A 24,605-nucleotide genomic window follows, 5' to 3' on the forward strand; every position below is an offset into this window, starting at 1 on the left:
TAATAATGTAATATAAAAATACACAAAATATCTATAACATTTGATATATCAATTAAAAATTAAAACATGTTTCTTAATTTTTATTTTTTTTATGTATGTTTATAAAAATATGAATCTTTAATTATTATATTTTAGTGATAATTTCATTACAAAAATACTAAAATGCTATTCATGTATTTACATATAAGAGTTAAATTATATGTGTAACATAAATTTATTTTTAGAAAGAACTCTAAAACATAAGGCAAAATCCGATTATATCCGGACTATAGCCACAATTTTTACGAATTTAGGAAAAACAAAGGCAGTGCATTCGGATGCAGGATGTAGCAGGACGTTGCCAGTCGCATCCTCTTGGAACGGACAAGATGTGAACTCCAATAGCAATAACAATGGTGGTAATAACTTGGTGAAGAGGGAACCTTTGGCTTCGGTGCCATGTCAGGTCGCTGAAGTCTCGACATCCCTTCATGCAACTACTACTTCCGTAAAAATCGAACCGGTTCCTCCAAAATCAGAAAATGGTAAGTTTTCTGTTTCTATAGATACATATATAGATACATACATAAAAGTCTTCATATTTTTATTACTTTTACAAAATTTTATCTAGAAGTTGTGGAAATTATTCTATAAAATATATTAATATATTATGTATCATATGTACTAAATTACACAAATGATATAAATAATTTCAAATAATGAAACCATACAAATAATTTTATGATTATACAATACTTCATTATTTTATTAAATTTTCTTATATAAATTTTTTAAGTATTATTATTTTATATACTCAGAAATATATTAAATTACAAAGTTTGATTCATTTTAATGAAAATATTTTTTACATATAAAAAGATTTTCATATATGACTGTATGCCTGTATTTTTATTTACACTGATTTTCTGAAATTTTTTTAAGGATATGCTTTTTAAGTTGTATTTTGATTTATCAAATAATATAACATAATATAAATAAAAATATTGCATAATGATATGATGAATAGATAATATGTATTTAAAATGTATATAATTTATATTTATGTAAAAAAAATTTTAATTTTATATATATATCAGTGTAAAATTTGAAAGTAGTAAAAGTGAAAAGAAAGTAAAATATATGTAAATACATAAAAAGTACAAATATATATATAGAGAAATACAAATGTACATATATTCAGAATGGATCATCTTTGAAGAATCGATTTTAGAGCCTAAAATAAAAATTACTATACAAAAATATATTTATATATAATGGATTAAAATTTATTTATTAAATTACAAGCAATTGAAGTTTATATTTGATAAAGCGAAACGGAGAATAAAAATTTTATTTTTGTTAAAAATATGTTGTACATTGTTCTCGTAATCATTTTGTAACGCAAAATTAATCAAAGATATCGCTTAAAATATATTAATCTATTATATATGAATATATAAGATTATATAAGATGTAAGTATACACAATAATTTATGTCATGATTTTATCTTTTTTTAAATAAATATATAAATATATTGCAAAATTTTAAGATTTGCACTTTTAAAATTATCCTAATAAAATTATATATATTTTCCTAGAGCTATGTTGTAGAGAATAACACTATGATATTTTATTTAATATATCAAACTAATAAGAAAAATTATTATCGAAAGATTATTTTAAATATATATATATATATCTTGCGTTTTATATTTCTTAGCATTAAACTTTTTAAATACTTGTTTATATGTCTTCATTTTTTCTTAAGAAATCATTTTACATATATCCTTTTTTTTTAGATTCGTTTTTACAATTTATAAATTGATTATAAATAGTTATTAGAAATATAAAATTGCTTTTATAATATATACTATTTATAATATACAATACTTATAATTTCACTTAATTAAATTCATTAAGAATAATTAGGGATATTATCAATTTTACGCTTTATTTCCATTTTTTGTTTTCATTTTTTATTTTAATTATCAATACTTTTATTTTAAAATAATTTATCATACAAGTTACGCAAACAGATTATTGTATTTTTATTATTTTTTTTTATTTTTTTAATAATAGAAAAAAAATAATTCGAATGAAAGGATTTCGTTAAGTGATTATTATTATAAATCTTTTCATATGAATTTGATCATTACAGTGATTGATGATTTTATCATTTTTAATTGGAATTTTAAAAGTTCAGATTTTAATGATCGTTAAATGAAACACAATTTTTGATTTCATTTTTGATATTCGTCGTAAAATTAATTTAACAGTAAAACAAGTTTTTTGGCCGAAATCTAGATTTTGCTCTTTTTGAAGTAATTCCATAAGAAGTTTCAAATAGAATTGCTCATACAATTTGCACGGAAAGTTTTCAGATCACTTTAACATATTATTCAAATCCATGTATTTCAATTCCTTGAATTTACTCTTCGTTAATTTATTTCATTATCTCTGATGCTTTATTCATAAAATATATAATCTATTTAATTTTTTCATTTAATATTTAAAAATGGGAAAACGTTTAATAATAGTAAATGAATAATATGAAAAAAAATGAAATGAAAATCGCAATTAAATCATGTTTATTAATTTCATTTTATTTATGAAAAATTTTGTTACATGTAGCATAGTGTTTAATTGCATATTAAATTCATACAAAGTTAATTAATGAAAAGAAAAATAACTATTTTGTGAAACAAAGAAATAAATTAAATTTAAATTATACGAAAATAAAATAATTAAATATATTTATGCGTGTAATTTCACTTTAAAATAATTATCTTATCCTGATATTGTTTTTGATCAAGAAAAAGCATTTAAAATATTAAATGCTAATAATATTGCTTTATAATTTTTGTATAATTAAAATATTAATAAGCTATTAAATATAAAAAAAAATATTTAAAAAATAGAATAACATGTTGCAATAAAATATCAATAATAAAAAAAATCAAAAATAAATCAACAAATATAAAAAATGATCAAAAATAAAAATACTTCACAAAGAATTAATGAATTGAATTTAACGATTAATAAAACGATATTTAAATAATCTTGCGATTGCAACATAAAGAAATTAATAAAAAATATTTTTATTCTATAAATAATTACTTTTATTATATTTTATCATTTCTGTATCAAAGTATTTTTAAGTTTCGTAATTTATTAATTATTAAAAATTAATTAATTATTAAAAATAATTAAAATATTTTTCTTAATAACTCTAAATATTATATTAATAGTTATAGTTAAAAAAAATAAGCAAATTTTTTTTTATTTGATTGTTATTATATATTTATAATTTTTGCTTATAGAAAAATAAATCAAAATTATTTCTTAATATCTTTGACATTGATTACATAGCCAAAGATATTTGATAAAATTTTTATTTCACACCAATAATTTAAAGCGTAAATATTCAGTAATTGATAAATTTCATTCGTAAAATTTCATCACAAAATACACAATTGGAATTTTTTAGTTTTTTGAAAATCTCAAATTAAACAGATTTTTCTTAAATACGCAGAAACTTCCTATATAAATAAATAATGAACAATAATGGTTGTCATGAATATCATTATAATTTTTATTTTATTTAATTTTTAATCGTTTTAATTATTTAAGATTTTATTATTATTATGTATAACACAAAAACTTGATATTTCTATTTTTTTTTCTATATACAAATGGAATTGTTTCGAAGCTTGTTTTCAAATTCGCAAAGAATTCACAAACGTTAATATTGATTAACACAAAAGAGATGCATAGAGATATGTGTTTGTAAGTAATACTAAATTTTTCTCCACAGAAGAATTTCATTATAATGCTATCGAACATGTAATTAAGCCATTTATATTTTAAAAGATTAAATTATTTGTATTTATCGAGAGGTTTTTCTTCGTTTTTTTATCCTTTCTCTCATATTGTTATTTTGAAACGGTTGTGAACAAATTTCTCATGTAAATATTTGAATAAAACTATTTTTTTTTCTCATTTTATTTTATCTCTTAAAAAATTTTACATAACTAATTATGTTGAATGCTCAAAGGAGAATTTGCGAATTTTTAAAACTCGCAATGGTTATAAAAATTATCGACGAAAGTTTATTTTTAATATTATTGGATTGAAAATCTTATTCGATTCGTTGAAATGTTTTATTTATTAGTTAATAGGTTCAATTATTGTTTTATTTCAATTTTATTCATTGGTATTTTTTTGAGAAACATATTTATATTTTCAATATTTCATTCGAGATGTACAGAATCGTAAGTTAAATATATATATTATTAAAGAATTTGCACATCATTAATAATTTAAAATAGGAGATTGTCGTCATTGACGTATTTTTTACAATAGTTACAACATAAATATAAGTTACAAAAAGAAAATGAAATGAAAGGTTACAGTCGAAATATCATTGTAGTATTAATATAGTGTCATGAGAAATCATATTTTAATAATGTCATTTCGATTTTTAAGTAAATGATATCGATGAAATTTTACTATTTTTTATTAAAATAATTTATTATAAATTTTTTTTAAGAAATTTTTTAAGAGATTTTATATTTTACAATATGCATATTTGCATATTTGATGTAAGATAAATTACAAATAAATATATATCTTTTTTTTAATCATTAATTTACAATTTTTCACAAATAAATTCTTAATTGTCTGAATAAAAAATAATTAGAAAAGAAAGAAAAAAAATTATTGAAATATAATTTAACATAAAATGTTATTTTATTTTTGAATCAATTCTTTTTCTTTGAAAATAAATATTTAAAAAATATAATATATATTATCCAATTTTACATTTGAATCATGCAAGTGCCAAATGCAAAAGAAGATGAAGCGAAAGATGAATTTTAAGAAAAATTTATAGTTATTAAAAGATAATGGTTTGCGATTTCGAATTTTTAAAGTCTTTCTTTAATGATGTACATCAGTTAGTGCGATTTAAAAAGGGAAATTTCTAATAAAATGTGATGTTGGCCAATTAAAATATTTACTGGTATCCTCCAGTAGCATGGTTGACTTGTAAACAATTATTTTTTACAACAAAAGAATAGTCAAAGCTTCAGAGATAGAATGAAAATTCATTTTATAACTTTTTATACAATTATATCAGTGTAGTGTCTTTTATAATTATAAAAAATATTTTTTATTTTTGTATAGCAGATTTCGTTTTTTTAAGTTTGTCATCTATTATATTAAATGATTTTAATTTTTTTATCATTATTTTAAATATATTATATTTTTATATTACTTATTTTATCATGTTGTATTTTAACTATAATATTCGTAAATAAATTATTCGTTTAATTTTTTTTAAAAAATATATTCAAAGATTGGCAATAGAATAAATCGAAAAGTTTGATAAAATATGTAAGACATTAATTTTCTATATATATTTTAATATATTAAGAATAAAAGAATTTAATAAAAATATTTAATGCATTTATTTAAATTCAATTTATATTCTTAGCATTCTAAACTTGTCAAATTCGTTCCATGAAAGAAGATTGTTGTTTCCTATACAAATGTGATCGTATATATTGTTTTAATCATTAAAAGTAATCATATCATAATCATCTTGTGAAAATTCTTTTTATCGATTTTATTTGAGCTGTTACTGTCAAATTGATCTCCGGACTCATGAAATTTTCATTTCATTCTCTTTTTTCTAGGATCTCATATTTTTCAGAGTTTTCTCATAATAATTAATATGACAAAACAATTTTATTCGATGGTTTATTCTGTGACTACAAAAGTTGCAATAATGTTTCGTTTCGCGATATCAATGTGTATTTCTCTTACGAACTGGCAAACATCGTTCAGCTCGAGTGGCGTGAAATCAATTTCGAATCGTTGATCGAATTAGAATCCTTTGTGGAAAACTATACATATGGTGCTTTGTTGTATTTCAAACGTTGTAATTTTGTTACAATTTATAGGTTTTTTGCGTTCCATGTAAGAAGTTTTAGAGTTCTGAATTAAAACGAAGAGCGGTTTTTTCATTAAAATTTCGAAAACAGGATGTTTCAAAAAAATATATATACACGTTGAATAGTTATAAATTATCTATTAAAATATACATTGATTCATGAAAATATTTGAACACTATTTTACAAGAATTTCTAATTTGAAAATTTTGATTGTAATGAAAGTTTGTGTTCATATAAAGCATAATAAGTTATAAGTTATATATGAAGTAATTTATCAATGAGAAAAATTTCTTAAGGAAGGTGAAATCAATCAAGTTCAAAGTTTCAGTATTTTTCAGTGTTTTTCACTTTTGTAAATATAATTCTATATATATCCAATGATGCAAGATAAAATTTTAAATTTAAAAATGTTCATATTTTATTCTATCATCTTATTTAAAAAAAAAATGCAGATTTGTATCAATTGAAGAAATGCTAAAAATATTGGGGAATTGATTTTATGCCTTCAAAAGAATTCCTATTAACATAAAATTCTTCTATGTAACTTATTATGCTCTACACGCACAAAAATTAAATTTGGAATTTTCATGTTAAGTGAAATTTTTTGTAAAATAATGTTTACATACTTTCATGAATTAATGCAAATAAAATTAAAATTTTAAATTAAAGAAGACAAACCATAGAATTTTTTTACATATTGTTGATTATTACAAATTAATAATTATCTTGATTTAGATACTGCTGATAACATTGAACAATGAAATAACAACAATTTGGTTTGATATTTCGGTATTACTTTTATTAGCTGTTCTCAATTCAATAAATATTGTCGTCTTCCTACCATAAATTTCTTTTTTGATAAAATTTCATAAAAAAAATTTATAGATGTGAAGTTTAGAGATCATGGACAATATTCATTGTTATTTTTATATTCAACGTTCAATTCATCTGTTTAATAAACTTCATCAAGATAAGTTCCCATATCATAATGCCAGTAAATTTATGAGTGCAACATCTTATTAGAAATAAAAGAAATCTTTCTTACTCCTAAATATTTCACATTTCAATATATGTATACATGATATGATAAGAATGAAAATTAAAAATATTATAAATCATTTTTAATAAATTTAAAATCATTTTTAAGGAACATCTTAAGTAAATATAAGAAAAAATAATATAAAATATAGAATAAAAAACAATGTGATACAATGGAAAAGAAAGTAATTTCTAACTTAAAAAAGAATTAAAAAATATAGAATAAAATTTTTGAACTCTATTTTCAAATTTTGAAAATTCGTTCAATACAAATTGTATATTTAGATGCAATTTATTTTTTTTCATTTCATTTACTCTAAAATCTGATAATATTATTATTCTTGGTTGTAACTATAAATAATATTGATTGTTAATATTGTAATAATTCATCGTTGTCAAATAATATATTACTCAAATAATTTATTTGAAAAAAATCATAAAATTGTTATGATTGAAAAATAATATCATTCAAACGTTCGAATAAATGAGAAATTTGAATACATTATTTCCAGTTTTCATTTCTAATTATTGAGTTTGTCTCTTATTTTTTTCTTATTCTTGTGATCGAGAATTCATCAAATACCAAGAGTAACATTTTCTTCTAAACTAAAATAAATGCTTATTATTTTTTTAAAATAGATATCTACTCGCATTGCTATAAATATAATATATAGTAGCTATTATATCGAGTAAATGAAATATTTGATAATATTCTAATAATGAAAAATATTCAATATTTTGTGTTCAAAATCAATTGATTCTATCATTCTAAATAAAGAAAAATTTCTAATTGAACTAATGTCATAATCATAAATGCCATATAATATAATGCCATATAATCAAATAGATATTCTAATTAATATATTATAAAAATTATAGATATTTTATATATTATTATTTTTTATTAAAACAATTTTTTAAAATAAAATATTATTAAAAATTTAATTAAAATATATTTTCATTTAATATCATTTTTTCCCCTTCTTTCAACTCAATATTATTTTTATTTTTTATAACCATATTAAAAAAAAATTTATTGTTTATTGATATGGACTCTGATTTCTCTTAATAAGTTTCAGGTTATTGTATTAAGAGAATAAAATTAAATATAAAGAAATAAAAAATAGAAATATAATTAATTTTGAATATTCTATTCTATTCTATTTCTATTTTTAATTTGTTCTTGTTTTGTTCTATTTAAAATATTTGAAATTTGATTAATCAATTTGTTTTTATTATTTTAATTTTTAATATATTTTACGTATATTTATAAATATTATGTTTTACAATAATGTTTTACAATAGTAACTGTTCAGTTAAAAAAGTTATTTTATATTTTAATAAAAATAAATTATAAATGATTAGGGCTTGTGTAATTATTCTTAAATTCTGACTTATACTTTTACGATAATACATCTAAAATTACATCGAGGGGAGGTTTCTTCGAGGCGGAAAATACGTGGAAAGGAGTTGACGTCACGAGAACGACGACGAAAAACACAGCTCAGACTAGAGTATCGCCTCCCGTGCATGCCGATTATGTAATTTCTCGCGCAGCTATGAAAAGAAAAGGTGAAAAAAAGGGTTGAATGTTAATTGCAATGAATGATGAGTTGGTCGAGTGGATTCCTTCTTGGGAAATCTCTCGAAAATTCAAATCGCTAGAATAAAGAGTTCACAAGTCACACAAATCTTGTTGTGGCGTTTATCATTTGATTTCATACATTCGAGAAAGAAAAGAGATGTAGAAAGGATAAGAAAATCAGCAGGAAATGTTTAACTTTTTCTTGCTTCCTATTAGTAGAGATCAGCAATTTTTGTTTTATGCTTTTTTCATATTGAACATGTTTGTTTTTTTAGTTTCTCGTTGAGAGTTTGAATAGTAGATTTTTATTTCTATTAGATATTAACACCTTTTTTTTTTTGATAAAAAATAAATACAACATGTTATGTTATGTCATATTAAAAAAAAAGTGACTATATCTAAAGGAAGAAATGAAAATTAGCATTGATTGAACAGTTGTCTAGTAGTATATAGTATTTTATGACGAATCGAATTTTTATCGAGATATATTCCGTTGATAAAATTTAAAATTTCATCATTTGCTATTTATAATTATTTGAGTTGTTTTATTTATTGATAAATAACAAATTAGAAGATAGAATATATAACGGGATAATATTATTTTGATATTAGATTTGATCGATATAATGAAGTGTTCAATTAATTAATTGATTGCAGATTCATCACGCATTATTTTTTCAACAAGTTTATGAAAAATAAGGAAAATATTTTCTTTGATTCTTATGTTAAAATGATAAATTTAATAATCAATATTTCAAAAAATTTAAGATTTTATAAATATAATTATTAAAAAATAATAATAAATATAATTAAAGTAAAATTTATATGATTTTAAATTAAAATCTCATTTGATTTTATCCATTTGGTAAAATACTTCAAGATCTAGAAAAATCATATTATAATTCCCATAATGATTAAAACTGTGTTTTGAATATTTTTCAAATGTTTTCTTTTTCATTAAATATAAAATTTGTTTATGGAAATTTGTTTTAAAAATGATGTTCTTAACAACATATTTTAATTGTTATTAATTATAAGATGAATAAGGAAGAAACTAATCAATAGATTGGTCTAAATTATACAATATGTAAAAATATGAAAAATAAATAACTGCTTTATTCATGTAAATCAATAAATAAATTATAGTATTACCTTTTCTAATTTTTGTTTTGAAAGCGATAGCATATCTCTGTTGGTTAATTGCTGTATAAAAGCTGTATATTGATACAACATAGTATTAATGTAATATAGTATCGATATAATATTTGTATATATATGATTTCAATTCGATTATATCAGTCAATTAGTATATCAATTAGCACAATTATATAATGAATACGTCGAAATTCGAGCTTGGATCTCATTATTTAATATTTTTAAGTAAAAGATTATTCTTAACAAATAATTTAAAAAGAATTGATATACATATCTGAATGAAATGCAAATTCCAATCATTAAAAGATATAAAACATTCGAAAATGATCATTACTGACTGTCGTAATCTGATATTGAGAAAAATTGCATATCAAGATGCAATTCGGTTTCTCATTATGATAAATATTTATGTTTATATATAGATGTTCGAAGAATATTGAGAAGTTTGAGAACATTGAGAAGTTATATGTAAATTTATCTTATAATTTATCTTAATAATATTTTTTATATAATAATAATGTAATAATAAAATATTTAAATATAAAATATTAAATAATAAAATAATAAGTAATTAATAAATATTTTTTTTACATAGAGATATAATTTACTTTATGATTGATTTACATAATGCTTTGTAAGAAATTAATGATATTGAAATATCTCTTCTTTTTCTATAATAATTTTATAAATGATATGCACGTATAATAATCTGCAACTGCAATAATTTGTAATATTCAATTACAAAAAAAATTGATACAAGGACAGATTTTTTAGAACTACTTTAAAATTGTATGAGTTGAAAAAATATCTTATGAAATCTATATGGGAACTGTAATTGAATCTATTTCTAAGAAATTTTTTTCATAATTACTTGATTTAAATTTTATTTTAAAATAATTTTTATACAAGTTTTAAACAGTTGTTTTCAGAATCTATTTTTTAATATCTAGCTTTCCTAGAAATAATATAGAAATCGATTTTGGAATCTTTTTGGAAGTGTTATATATATAAAAATAATTATTTGCTAATTATTCCTCATCGATTTCGATAATTTTGACAAATTCATCATTCACAACTTTTCCATATATGATTTTAATTTTCGAGATATTTTCAAACATTTCTTGTTAAATACTGTAACTTACAGTATTTTATTCTGATATTTGTTTAATGGCGACCGCATGTGTATTCATATTAACATAAACAATAAAAAAAATTAATAAATTATAAATTGATTAGATTAGATTAGATTAGGTTTTATTGGTTTATTATATTTTCATGAATAGCATGAATTATTGTTATTTAACTTACTTAAAATTTATATTTCGAATATATTTTATTTTGATATAAATGCGATTATATTGCTATATATCTTAAACAATAAAATAGAAAAGTTAATGCTTTATTAAATTAGATTTCATTAGACTTTATACAATTTATCATTAGTTATTACTTTACAATTATTTTTTATTTGATAAAAAATTATATGATATATTTTAATTAAATAATCATTTATAAAACTATATATATTTAAAAATTCATTATGATTAAATTTCTTAATTTTGTAATAATTTTAATATTTTTAATAAATAATTATTAACTTGATGTTTAAAGAATATAAAAAATTGCAATTTACAAACAATAATTTACAAATAAAAAAATAAAATTTTTAAATAGTATTCATTTAAATGAAAATATATTTGAGATGTTTTATTATTATATTATAAAAATATTTCAAAATTTTATTGTTTTATAAATTTCTTCTTCTATTTTGAATAATTATATGAAAAAATAATATAGATTATAGAATTGATATGTGAATCGAAATAGGAATTATAGATTTCAATATTAATTAAAAATATCATAACAATTATTCGAAATATAGATTTTTTTTATAACTATTTTAAGAATTGAAATCGATATTATAATACTATAATATATTTTTCAACTCTATTTAAAATTTTTATCTGGTCAAATTTATTTTATAAAAAATAGTGTTTATTACATTATATAAAGAAATTATTTTGCATATAAAATATGCTCCATTTTTAAAAATTTTTTTAAAATATATTGAATCTTGAAAATCAAGATTTGTAAAATTTCAATTTAAAAAAAATTGTAAAGAAATATATTTTATATAAATTTATTTCGTATTTATTCATTTAAAATATTAATTGCATTAATTTAACAAATAATTATATTATATCCATTATTACAATATATCTTTCTTTTCTAGATTTGAATGAAAGTCAGTCAGACAATGTTCAGTCAATGTTTATATATTTAAGACACGATAAGAGGAGTATGAGACTTTTATGTAGAATATTGTTCTATATAATATCAAATAATGCAAACTTGAAATAAGTTGGAATAAAATTAATAAACGAATAAAGTGAGATTACGATGAAAAGGATGAGTAAAATAAATTATTAATGCAATATTATAATAACATAATAAAATTAAATATCTATTAGTATACATAATATAATCGAATAATATTTATAATTTTAATAATTTTAGTTACGATTAAGAAGAAATTTTCATTAAAGATCTTGGAATTATACGATTAAATTATCTTATAAAAATTTTTTGCAATTAATAAAAATTTAAAATTTAACCTCAACAATGTTAAATTTTGCAAAAATTTTAAATTGAGCATTACACAACAGTATCAGTAATGATTAAAATAAAAAAAAAAATCATTAAAAAATAAAGAATTCTATCGTAACAAATATTTATTTATACTATTATAACATCTACAAAAAACAAACTAAAAAAAACTATTTAATAATCAATGAAACAGTCGATCATTCTCAAAATCTTATCACATTTTCGTTACCTCTGCTCTCAAGAAGATATCGTAATCGAGAAAACAAAAAGAAAGAAAGAAAAAGAAATAAAAAGACAAATATGATAGAAGCGTATAAAAAAAAAAAAGATGTCAAAAAAACAGCCACCGACTAAATGTACGAGTACCAGGAGAAAAGGAATTGAAGAAGGTTGGAGGAAAAGAGAATAGAGGATTTCAAAGAGGAAGAAAGATGAATCAACGGAGAGCGAGACTCGTTAAAAGAGTAAGAAAGAGAGGAACAATATTCAAAGAGAAAGAGAGAAGATCGTTGAATGACAGAGATAAATAAACAAAAAAGAAGGAAAAAAAAAGGAGGGAAAAAGAAGACAGGGAAGGAGAGAAACGACCTTGTTAAGTAGGAGGTGCGTGGCACGCATGGCGACGCAAACACAAGGCGTGGCTCGAAAGAGTCTCGACCCTACGTGTCTATCCCTGGTACCCGCTGGCACACGCACACCCACGATTGGAACGATCCACGACCCACGTTTATCCGCACATGTTACGTCATGCGAGCGAGTTGTATCTCGCAGCGGAATAACGAGTAAAATGTGAAAGAGCGCCGCGCTTGTGGAAGTGGGAGAACCGTCGTGAGAATTCACTCGGTAGATCTGATTTCAACAGTTCGCCGCGGGAATCGATCGTCGGTGTAGGCTTAATCGAGAAGTCTTCTTTCTCTTTTCTTTTTTCTTTCGTTTTTATTTTATTTATTTTTTTTTTGATTTCTTAGTTTTTTCTTCTTTTTATCTCGTTCGTTTCGATTCGATTCGAGTTGGCATAGGCTGTATCGTTGGCTCGTGTAAGTAGTTAGCGGCTGATAGATTTTTGATTTCGTGGAAAAATCGAAGAGGATAGAAGAAATCGCGTTAGTTTGACGGATAGGTATGAGTGGAGACGGATGTGTCGATAGGTGAGTTTAGAGAATGATATTAGTGGATGAAGTTTAGGTGGCATTGAAATGATTCTTAGTTTGAAATTGATGTTAAATGGAAAGAGGTAAGATTTTGCGCGTTTGATTTGTTGATTACATGGTGTGAGAAAGAGTGTTTGAGGATATGGGAGATAAGGAGAGGATGTTAGGTGTGATCGTTATGGAAGATAACCGCATTGATTGTTCATTGTTTGTGAAAAGAAAAGCAATAGGTACTGATAGCTATTTAAGTATATGCTCGAATGCAAGAGAATATTTAAGTGCATGAATTACTTGGCTATATCTATATGGTATGAAACATGGATTCCAATAAAGCTGTATCTATATTAGAAATTATTGTAACAGTATTTGCTTATTGGAAGTATTATAAACATTATAAGTTCATAACATTGGATTCAGAGTTCATTCTTTGTGTGAAGAATTCATTTTAATTCTAGCTATTTTTATTTAATTCTATTTTTATCATTTGAAATAACAATTTTTTTGTTATTTATTTATTTAATAAATCTTCTGCATTGAAAAAAATATGAAATAATTTATATAATGATTTACATGATTTATTCATTATTTGCTATCAACATTTTATACATATAAAAACATATATATATTGAAAATGTTAATAACGATGTTAATAACAAATATAAAGTACAATAAAATTTTAATCAAAATAAATGGTTTATATTGTTGTATGAATATTTTAACATTATAAAAGTATAAAAAGTATAAAAACTTATAAAAAGATTGATAGATTGAAAATTTTCATCAATATTATTATTATTTTAAGTTTAAAATAATTTAAATTCATATTAAAAACATAGTATTTATTTATTATTACCTAATCTATTTCTATATCTATTATATTATCCTATTACATTATATATTGCATATCATCGTTGCCAGCGTATTCTGATATTTCAATATGCAAGAATGCAACTCTTGGTCGTTCACATTAATAAATAAAAATAATAATAAAGGTGATACATTGCGCCGCAAATAGATATTTAAAATCATGAACTCTAGAAATTTATTTTTTTAAAACTTAACATTTTTCATTTATTGAAAATATTTAAAATTATGCTAATATTATTATTATATGCTATAAAATTAATATTGAACAATTTTATAAAATATATTTAATGTAATTTACTTAATATTTAGATAATTTAATGTAAACAAATTTCATAAAAAGAAGTTAGAAGAAAATAGTCAAATATAAAATAGTTTATCTAATATGGAATAGTTTATTTATTTTCAAAAATCTCTCGAATGAATATTTCATTCATTCATTTTGATACTATACAAATTGTTATTCATTAGACAAGTTAACATTATCTGCGACAAGAATATTTCTTAAAATATTACATATGAAATGATTTTATAAATCTGTAAAACCGTTTAAAAATAATTGATCAAATTAAAACTGATTGAATAATATTTTTTACATATGAAGCTTGAAAATGAATAAATAATAAATTTAAATATTATTTTATCATTTATTTTATTATAAATAAATAACTTATGTATTGTAATGAGCTATATTTCAACGTTAAATTTGAATATCAATTTCTTATACAAGTTTAAAATTTAACATAATATATTAAAAATATATTATATTATTTATTAATTATTATTCTGTAAATTAATAAAATTGGTAAAAATTTTGAAAAATTACATTAAAGAGAGAAATAATCTTTTATAAAAAAATTATAATTTATTCAAATAATCATAATAATCATAAATAATATAATCATAAAAAATAAAAGAAAGAATTGTTAATAACAATCAATTAAATTAATCAAATCAATTAATTGTAATAATTCTAATTTTGCTTTCTGATGCAAGAATAAGGTACAAATATATTAAATTGATTAAATTAAATTTTAATTTTCAATAAAGCTGTAAATATCAATAATCTTATTAAGAACCATTTGACCATTTCATTTGCATTAATGTAATATTTTTTTTATTTTTTCAATAACTTTTATCTAAATTAATAAATTTTTTCGTATTTATTCTTTATTATTTACTATACTTATTTATGTTTTTTCTGTTGCTGGTATATTTGCCTGTGATGATCGTAAATATTTATAGGCTGAATATTGTATTTTTAACTTTATGAAATTCCAAATATGAAAATCCAATAATATTCCAATTATAGAATTTTTATATTTGAATTACTTTTTTTTATAAGTTGTTTTATTTATTCGATATCAAAAAAGCAGTTAAATTAACAATTATATAACTTTTACTTCATATAAAAACTAAACTTAAAATGGATGAAAGACAAAATAGAAAATAAAAAAGTTAAGAAACATGAACAAAAAATTTTATTATTCAAAACATTCAAATGAACAAAAAATTTTATTATTCAAAAAAAAGAATAAGAAACAGGTTTGATTATTCCGACAATTCTAATGATAAAAATAGAATTCAAATCGATATAGATAGTAAACTTGATATTACGATTAATCAATTCCTGTGATTATGAACGTAGAATATTTTGCAAAGAATTTTTTCACAAAACACTGTGAAAAGATATAGATAGAATGTTTAATATACGCATGACGAATATATTGATAGAGAGTTTAATATTTGGATTTATAATTATTATAAAGAGATTTTTTTAATGTAATTCTTTCAAAATGTGATTTTTTTTAATTAAAAAAGTATAACATAAAGAGAATACAATTACTTTTCGTTTATTTTCTATGAAAACATGCATTGGTGTTCCAATTTTAGATATCTGTTTCATATTAGGAACAATTAGAAAAAATATAAAAATAGTTTTATATAATAGTAATACAGCATAAATGCCAATAAATCTGCGATTGATTTTGCAGAAATGATATTTATATTATATTTAGCTATTTTCTTCTAGAAAATATTATACGTTTATAACATGGAGGATCCTTTGAGTTTTTAAGAAACATATATCATCTGAAATTTTACATAACAAACTAATTCCTTCAATCTTAAATATTAACATACATACATATATATATATATATACTTCCAAAACGGTAAAAAATGATTAAGACAGCAGAACTAACAAAAAATCACATTATTCGTTCAATCACATACATCCATTTCACTATAAAATATCGCGGACACAGCATGCAAAGTCGTTCAAACTTCAACGCACAGTCGTATGATTTATCGGGCGAAGGTTCGCATATTGCGAACACCATATCTGCGTTACAGTTTTTCATTTCCCGCTTATTGCCGGCCGACGGAATATTCGCGCGGAAAGGGCGCGAAAATGGGAGTGGAAATTTATACGAGGTTGTATCTGTCTTTCAGGGATTGTGGTGTCGAATGCAGGAGCCGGTGGCGTTCCAGTCGGGATCGCGGTGGCCAGACAGAGATTACAGCACCAGGAAACATCCACTTCGATGCGCAATGTTTCTCTGAGTCATCACACTTCGCATCATGCGAGCTATCATCACTTCCAACCTGACAATCTAGGTAAGTTTTTACGATTTTTCCTCTTTTCTTCTTTATGTTGTAGAAGAGATTTTTCAAAAAGCTTGTGAAAAATCTTCGATCTGCTGTTTTGCTTTGATTGTTTTTAAATTTATACTGAAATATTTTCTTTTACAGAAATTTATATTTCTAATGTTTGTAATGTTTTGCAAAAAAAATAAAAATAAGAATACACGAAGTTTTACTGATAATTGAAGTCGCGTATCTAATACGAAAAATCTTCGATAAGTTTTTTTTTTGAATTTTTATATATATAAAAATTATTGAATTTTTATATATATTTTTATATATATATAGTCAATTTCATATCTTTTAATTATTTATAAAACTCTTTTTTATAAATAAATATCTAATTTATAAAATTGTAGATAATTTTTAATTCTAATATAAATTATTTATTTTTATATTATTGATATTTTAAGATTATAATAACTTTTTATTATCAATTGCATATTATATTTATTTACACGAGATATTAAATATTCTTTCTACGTTAAAATACAATATTAGGATTCTTAAATGAATTTAGTAAATATAAAGGAAAAAAAAAATTGAAATAAGTTTATTATTGATAAAAATATTACATAGAAAAATCTCCTAATTTCTCCAATTAGAAATCTGTTTCGATATTATTAATAAGTATTTATTGTACATATATATATATATATATATATATATATAGAATATATTCTAAGATAATAGAAATAATAAAAAATTATCATTAAAAAAGTGATAATGTAAAATAAAAAAAGAAACAGTATAAATAAGATCATAAGTTAAAAGAACTGAGGGTTGCTTTCGATATTATTACGTAATGGAAAAATAAAATGCATACAATTGTTCCTTGATTTTTTGAAAATGAAACCATAATATCGTTTCAATAAAATAATTATGACGATTAAATATCGTAGTAAAAAAAATGTGTACATAATGAATAAAGGGCTGAGGATTATAGGATAATATTTTCGAAGAAACTAAACAATGCAAAAAATTTTCGTTATGTTGGTGCTTGGTCGTGAAGGAGCGAACGATATCATAAAACTTGGTCGTTTCGCAGAATCAAAATTTGAATAATCAAAACCAACCGAAAAGAAAAAGAAAAAATATCAGGAAAGATAATAAATTATTTTTTTTGAGAAAGGAAGAGAGAGAGAGAGAGAGAGAGAGAGAGAGAGAGAGAGAGAGAGAGAGAGAGAGAAATTCATAAAATCATCGAACAAAAACAATTAAAAAGAATTTATCGATAAAAATAATATTTTTTTCAGAAAAATTGAATAGAATATTTTTTAAAATATGAGAAAGATATAAAAATAATAAAAATCCGAAAGATATTATTTCTAAAATAACTAAAAATTTTTTTAATTTTATTACTATCATATATTATTCTCATTTGCATTCTGAATTCATTGATAAAAATTTATTTAATGTTTAATGTTTAAAAAGTCAAAGTTATTAATATTTTTGTTGTTAGATTCTAATGATAACGAAATATTTTATTACATATACATTTATATATGAATACAAAGTGTTTTTGTTTTTCTAGCTAATAAAATTTTCATGTGAAACAAAACATTTCATATTTCATTCATATATAATATATTATTATTATTCTATAAACATTTTTATAGATATTATTTAAATTTAGTGCAAAAAAATCTTAATTCAATATTAAAAATATTAATAATAAATCAAGTTTTTAAATTATTAAAACAAATTTAATTTATAGTTCTCTAAATTAAAAAAAATATTGATGCAAATTCTAAGGATAAATACTTGTTTTTTTTTTATTTAAATCATAAAATAAAATATTATATGAAGAGTGCTAAAATTATTAATTTTTTTTTCTAAAGAAAATTATTAATATTAATTGTATACTATTTAGTAAGAAAATTCAAAAGCATCAATTTTAATCCGAATTATTTTTTATTATATAATTTTATTAATATCAAAATTATATGATTTCATTTTATCTCATTTTCTCATTCTATGCATATGAAACCAAAATCAAGAATTGCTGTAGCATTTTCCACTGTAACTTTTATCCGCTTTTGATACGCAATAATGCTCAGGGTCAACTACATTCGCGTATATGAAACCACAGAGAAAAACTCATTCTAGGCTAATTACTTTTCATACCTGTCTGATAGTGCGTTGGTTGTATATTGTTCCGTGTCGCGCTTAAGGCGAATCCATTGCGTCACCATACCTTATAGAGATATTTTTTTCATTAATACCGATATTTTATACTAAAAGTTACATTCGATCATTATACTAATAAATTATTCAACAAAATTCGTTAAAAATTATTTAATAGATAGAGATTTTAAATAGAAACAATGAAATAGAAACATTTTTCATTGTTTTTCGTTTTTTCATTTCAATGAAAAGAGAATGTCGGAATCAATAAATTTTATTCATTTATCGAAATTAGAATACCAAGTTGAATAATAATTGAATCGTAAGTTAAATTCTGATGGCAATTAACTGTTAAAATTCTAATGAATCCCAAGATTTCAGAAATTTGTATTTTTATAATAATAATTTAGAAAATATATTTTGTGAATCATACTATTTTATAATTTATTTTTTATTAAAAATATTGCATATAATAATATTAAAAATAATATCTTCTATTAAAAATGTAATTTAATTTCTGAATTTAATTTTTAACTTCTAAAAAAAATAATAAATATATATTATAATTCCATAATAATTTCTTTATCTTTTTTAATTATTTTTAAAATTTTAAACATTTCTGTAAAATTTTACAGATTCGATCATAATAATTATATAATAGTTTGATCATCATATACAGGTTAAAAACGAATATAAATATTTTCTATTTCTATTTCTATGTTATTTATACAATCTATTAATAATATATAAAAATTATGAAAATTATGTTAAGTAATATAAAGAAATATAAGTATACTTATAAAATATTTCAAATCTTATAGCATTTGAACAAAAATTTAATTGAGTTATATAAGTTTTTTAAATGGGCACCTATATTACAAAAATATATTAAATGAAATATTGTCTCATTACATTATATCTCTGTAAAGATATAGTTAACAATAATATAATTAATAATACAAAAAAAATCATAATAATAGAATATTTTATTCTCTTTTCTCTTAAGAAATTTTCTTTAGAAATCTGATATGTATAGAGTTACTTATTATAGTTGAACATTTATTTACAGAATATTTTTATGAATATAATATATATTTTTAAAAATATTAATACTAATATGTATATGAGTTAATATGATAATAATATCATAATAATGATAATGATAATAATATGATAATAATATGATATTAATATGATAATAATGATATATAATAATAGGACTAATATTATTAAAATTATTAAGTTTATTAAATATATTATTAAAATTATATAGATAAAATATATAAATGTGAAACAAATTCATTATGATAAATAAAGTATGATATATATAAGTATGAGAATTTGTTATAAATACTTCGCATGTATATAGCCACAAAAGTGTATGTGGGATATATTTGTATATGTATAATATATTTGTGGAATAATATATTTTAGAGAATTGATTTGATAAATAGAAACAAATCGAAAAATTGTTATATGAAAATATTGATTGAAGCTTATTTATTAAATTATAAACGATATAAATTTAAATTTGTAAAAAATAGAGATAAATCATTTTCATTCTTCATCTATCTCCGTCATATTCTTGTCATGGTATATCTCTATCTTGCTTTATTTAAGACAAACTTAAATTATTTATCATTTAATAAATAAGCTTTAACCAATTTTTTTTTGTTTATCTATATCAATTTTTTGTTTTAGTTCTAGAATTGACTCTCTAAAATTATTAAATATATTAACATATTTCACGAAGATATAATAAATTTTGAATTCAGTAAATAAATGACATTGGTTTGACTAATTAAACATAAAACTCAGTCGATATTTCTGATTATATTTTTATTTAATTCTACTTTATTATTAAAAAAATAATCTTCCAATTAATGTTTAATGTAATCCTACAAATATTTAATTAATTTCAAATCTAGGAATTGAATTTAAATGCATTTACATTTTATTCTGCAAGAAACATTAATTAATTTGGAAAAACGTTTAGAATACTGTCATTTTGAAGCGATTATTATATTAATATTTTTTCGTTAATAAATGGTAATATAATTTTGTAAAATATTTATTTTTTACATATGCATATATTTTTACCCAATGTTTTATAACTTTTTCTTCGATTTTTATTCTATTTTTGATTTTTTTAAACACGCAATATACATATTATATTCAAAATCTAAATCGATATATGAATATTCAAATATTTTCGTGAATCATTGCAAACATATTTTTTTTTTCTATGAAACAAAAACGAACATAATATCTATACTCTTTTATGCATAAAAGTACTATAAAAAAATACATTATTTTTTTTTCCCTATAAAAATAGATGAAAAAATATGCAGATATTTTTTTCCTTTTTTATCTGTCTTCCTTATTTTTTAAAACGTTTAATTCATTTAATTTTCTTTTACGAGCGAGTAAATTAAAATTTTAAGTTCTACATTAATCTCTTATTATATCTATTTGTATTAATTCCTTTAAAAAATTCTTTATATAAATAAAGTATTTTACCTTTATTATATCGAAACTATAGAATGATAATTTGATAATAAAAGACAAGAGATCAGTTTAATAATCCTAATTCGTACTTTATTTCTTATCGTATAACAAAATTAAATATTCCCATAAACACTTAATAATTTTCATTCTCATCGTTACAAACACATAAGAATTTTCCTTCGTTACACGGTTGCTTTACCTGCAGAATATTAGATTGTATTTCCACACGATTGCCTACGCACACGAGATAAGCGTTATCGAATATATCTTATGGCTGTTTTCATTTGAAGCAATGCTGCAGCCATCAGCATTCCTAAAGCGAGCTGAAACATCTGGACGGAATATTAACGAAGGACAGCGAAGGGCTGTCGACGTTCTTCGAAAATTCCTCTTCCGCCGTCCGAGGGGTACGAAACTGATCATCTTTCCACGCGTTGAGACCCGGATGAAATTTCGTTCGCGATCATGCATTTTTTCTTTCAAATCGAATATTTCGTATACTTTTCTTTTTTAAAGATGAATAAAATAAATATTAGATATTTTTATTTATAAGATTGATTTTTATTGATTACTTTTAAATACTTTTCTTCCAATATTTTTTTCTAAAGTAGATGTTCTTAACAAATTTTTATTAATTGAAACAGATATTAATTATGTACTTATAATATATATATATATTTATATATTTATATCTTTAAACATCAAAATCATTTATTCATTAGCTAAAACTATATATGTATATATTTTGTTTTATTTAAGACAAACTCAAATTATCTATCTTCAATTACAATATCATATATTTATTTTAATTTTTATCGAAATTATATATTATAATTGTATTGTATTATAATCAATTATATAAAATATTGAAACTTTTATGTACATTTTTTCGTATTAAAAATATTTATTGTAAGAATATTTTTTCAAGAAATCATGTAAAAGAGCTAATGAAATATTCTCAAAAAAAAAAAAAAAAAGAATACACGTATAAAAATTAAAAATATATATAATCAGGATTGTATGAAAATTATGTAAAATTTATAATAGAATGTAAAAAATTATATTTTTATTAAATTTTCTAAATTTTTATTTTTCTATAATTTAATTATTGAAATATCATGTGTATTCATATTAAAAAGAATTTTGCATTTTAAAATTAAATAACTTTTCAAAATTCTTTTAGTTTCTTTAAAGCAATATTCTTTTCCTTGTAAACGATTCACAGTACATTCTATAAGGTCATAGAAAACATTTGTCTCTTCATATCATGAAGTATTCTCAGGAGCTTTCATTTTTACGGCAGGTGTATGATTCAGAGAGATGGATTGTGTGTTGGAACAACATACAAGGTGCTTCGATATAACGATAAATAGACGTTCAAAATGACATAAGGTCGCGATAAACTTGTAAAAAGGAAATTTTCGAAGCTTAAAAGAACGCAAATCGATAAAAAAATTAATACTCAAGATAAATTAATTTTGTTGAATTATTTATTACGTGATTATATACATATAATTTCTTTTGCAAATTTAATATTCATAAGATGTATAGCGTATAACGTTGAAGTAGAATCGTGCGCATAATTAATTGTAAATTAAAAATTTTTAATTTACTGATAAAATACAAAATATATAAATATAAATAATTTTTGGAATTAGTGATAAAAAGTATAAATATATGAATCATTAGATTTTTTTTATTAATAGAAAAATTTCTATTTCTTGCTTTTTTATATTAAAAGATCAATATTTAAATTTTTATTTTTTTTATATCAAATTTCAATTTTCTTTTAACAAAAAATTTTTAACTTCCAAGTATTAATAGAAATTTCTTTATAAATTAATTTCTTATAATTTTATGCAATCAGGATAAAAGAAACTTAAAAGTTATCAATATAGTATGTTTTTTATTTTTTTTTATAAAATCATCAAATTTATCTGTGTTGAAACAAATTGAAAAAAATAATTCAAGATACGAAAATGAGATAAGTCGCTTCAGATGTTTATTATCAATAAGAAATGATACAGCAATTCTAAAATGAAATTTTCAATTTTGTATGTGTGAAATCTGATATCATAAATAGCACAAAGTATAATATAATAAAATGCTTGTAATTGATCTAATAATAATGATCTAATAATTATATTTATTTAAATTAAAAAATTCTAGAAAATAAAAATTTTAAATAAAATATTATCGATTTTCCTTAAATAATAATATTTAAATAATAAAGAAATTTATTATTATATAAAATATTTTGTATTATACGGAATATTTATATACGAGATATTCACGACATACATAAGACATTTTTAAAAGATCAATTCTGAATTCAAACAAATTTAAAAAAATGATATGTAAAAATGTTAATCAATATATATATTGTATAAATTGTACATAAGCAATTGCTAAGTTTATAAGTATATATTGATTAAATATGTATGTATAAGTACAGTTGTGTTCCTATAAATTATTATATTAAATAAATTTTAATGTCATTATTTGATTTGGAAGTTGCATACAAATCATTGCACGCCTCATCAATCATTTTTTCATCTCGATATTGAAGATTTTTTTCATATTAAACTGTAACGTAAATTATATAAAATTGAAGAAAAGAAAGGATTATTAAATTATCACTTTGCTGAATTCGAATTAAAAAAAAAAAATAGGAAGCTTTGAATTTTATAATTTTTATCAATTTTTAAAATTGATAAAATCAGCCAACAATTATGAATATTTATTTAACTATTTGTTTATTTAACTATTGATTGAGTTTCTTTTTTTTTAATTTTAATTTAGAAGATTCAATTTCAAATATTTTACTATTTCGAAAAAATTTTAATTTTTCAATATTGAAAATTATAAAATAAATAATAAATAAATTTTTATTCTGTAAATTTTATTAATTCGATCAAAAATTTTTTAAAAAATATGATTATATTTCTTTAATGTATAGAACAAACTTTATTTTTGTTATGGAATTTTAAA

General features: G+C 20.7%; 1 protein-coding gene across 1 annotated transcript in view; it reads left to right on the top strand.

Moving 5' to 3' along the window:
- wge (BAH domain and coiled-coil containing protein winged eye) overlaps positions 1–24,605 on the top strand; it is a 311,213-nt gene that overhangs the window by 250,562 nt on the left and 36,046 nt on the right. The window contains exons 6-7 of the mRNA XM_086903106.1: positions 294–524; positions 16,788–16,952. Coding sequence (XP_086759232.1) covers positions 294–524; positions 16,788–16,952 — 396 coding nt within the window. The remainder of the gene's footprint in view (positions 1–293; positions 525–16,787; positions 16,953–24,605) is intronic.

The sequence above is a fragment of the Apis florea genome, unplaced genomic scaffold, assembly GCF_048593485.1.
Source record: "Apis florea isolate Af1SG1 unplaced genomic scaffold, ASM4859348v1 contig_2274_pilon, whole genome shotgun sequence".
Classification (NCBI taxonomy): Eukaryota; Metazoa; Arthropoda; class Insecta; order Hymenoptera; family Apidae; genus Apis; species Apis florea.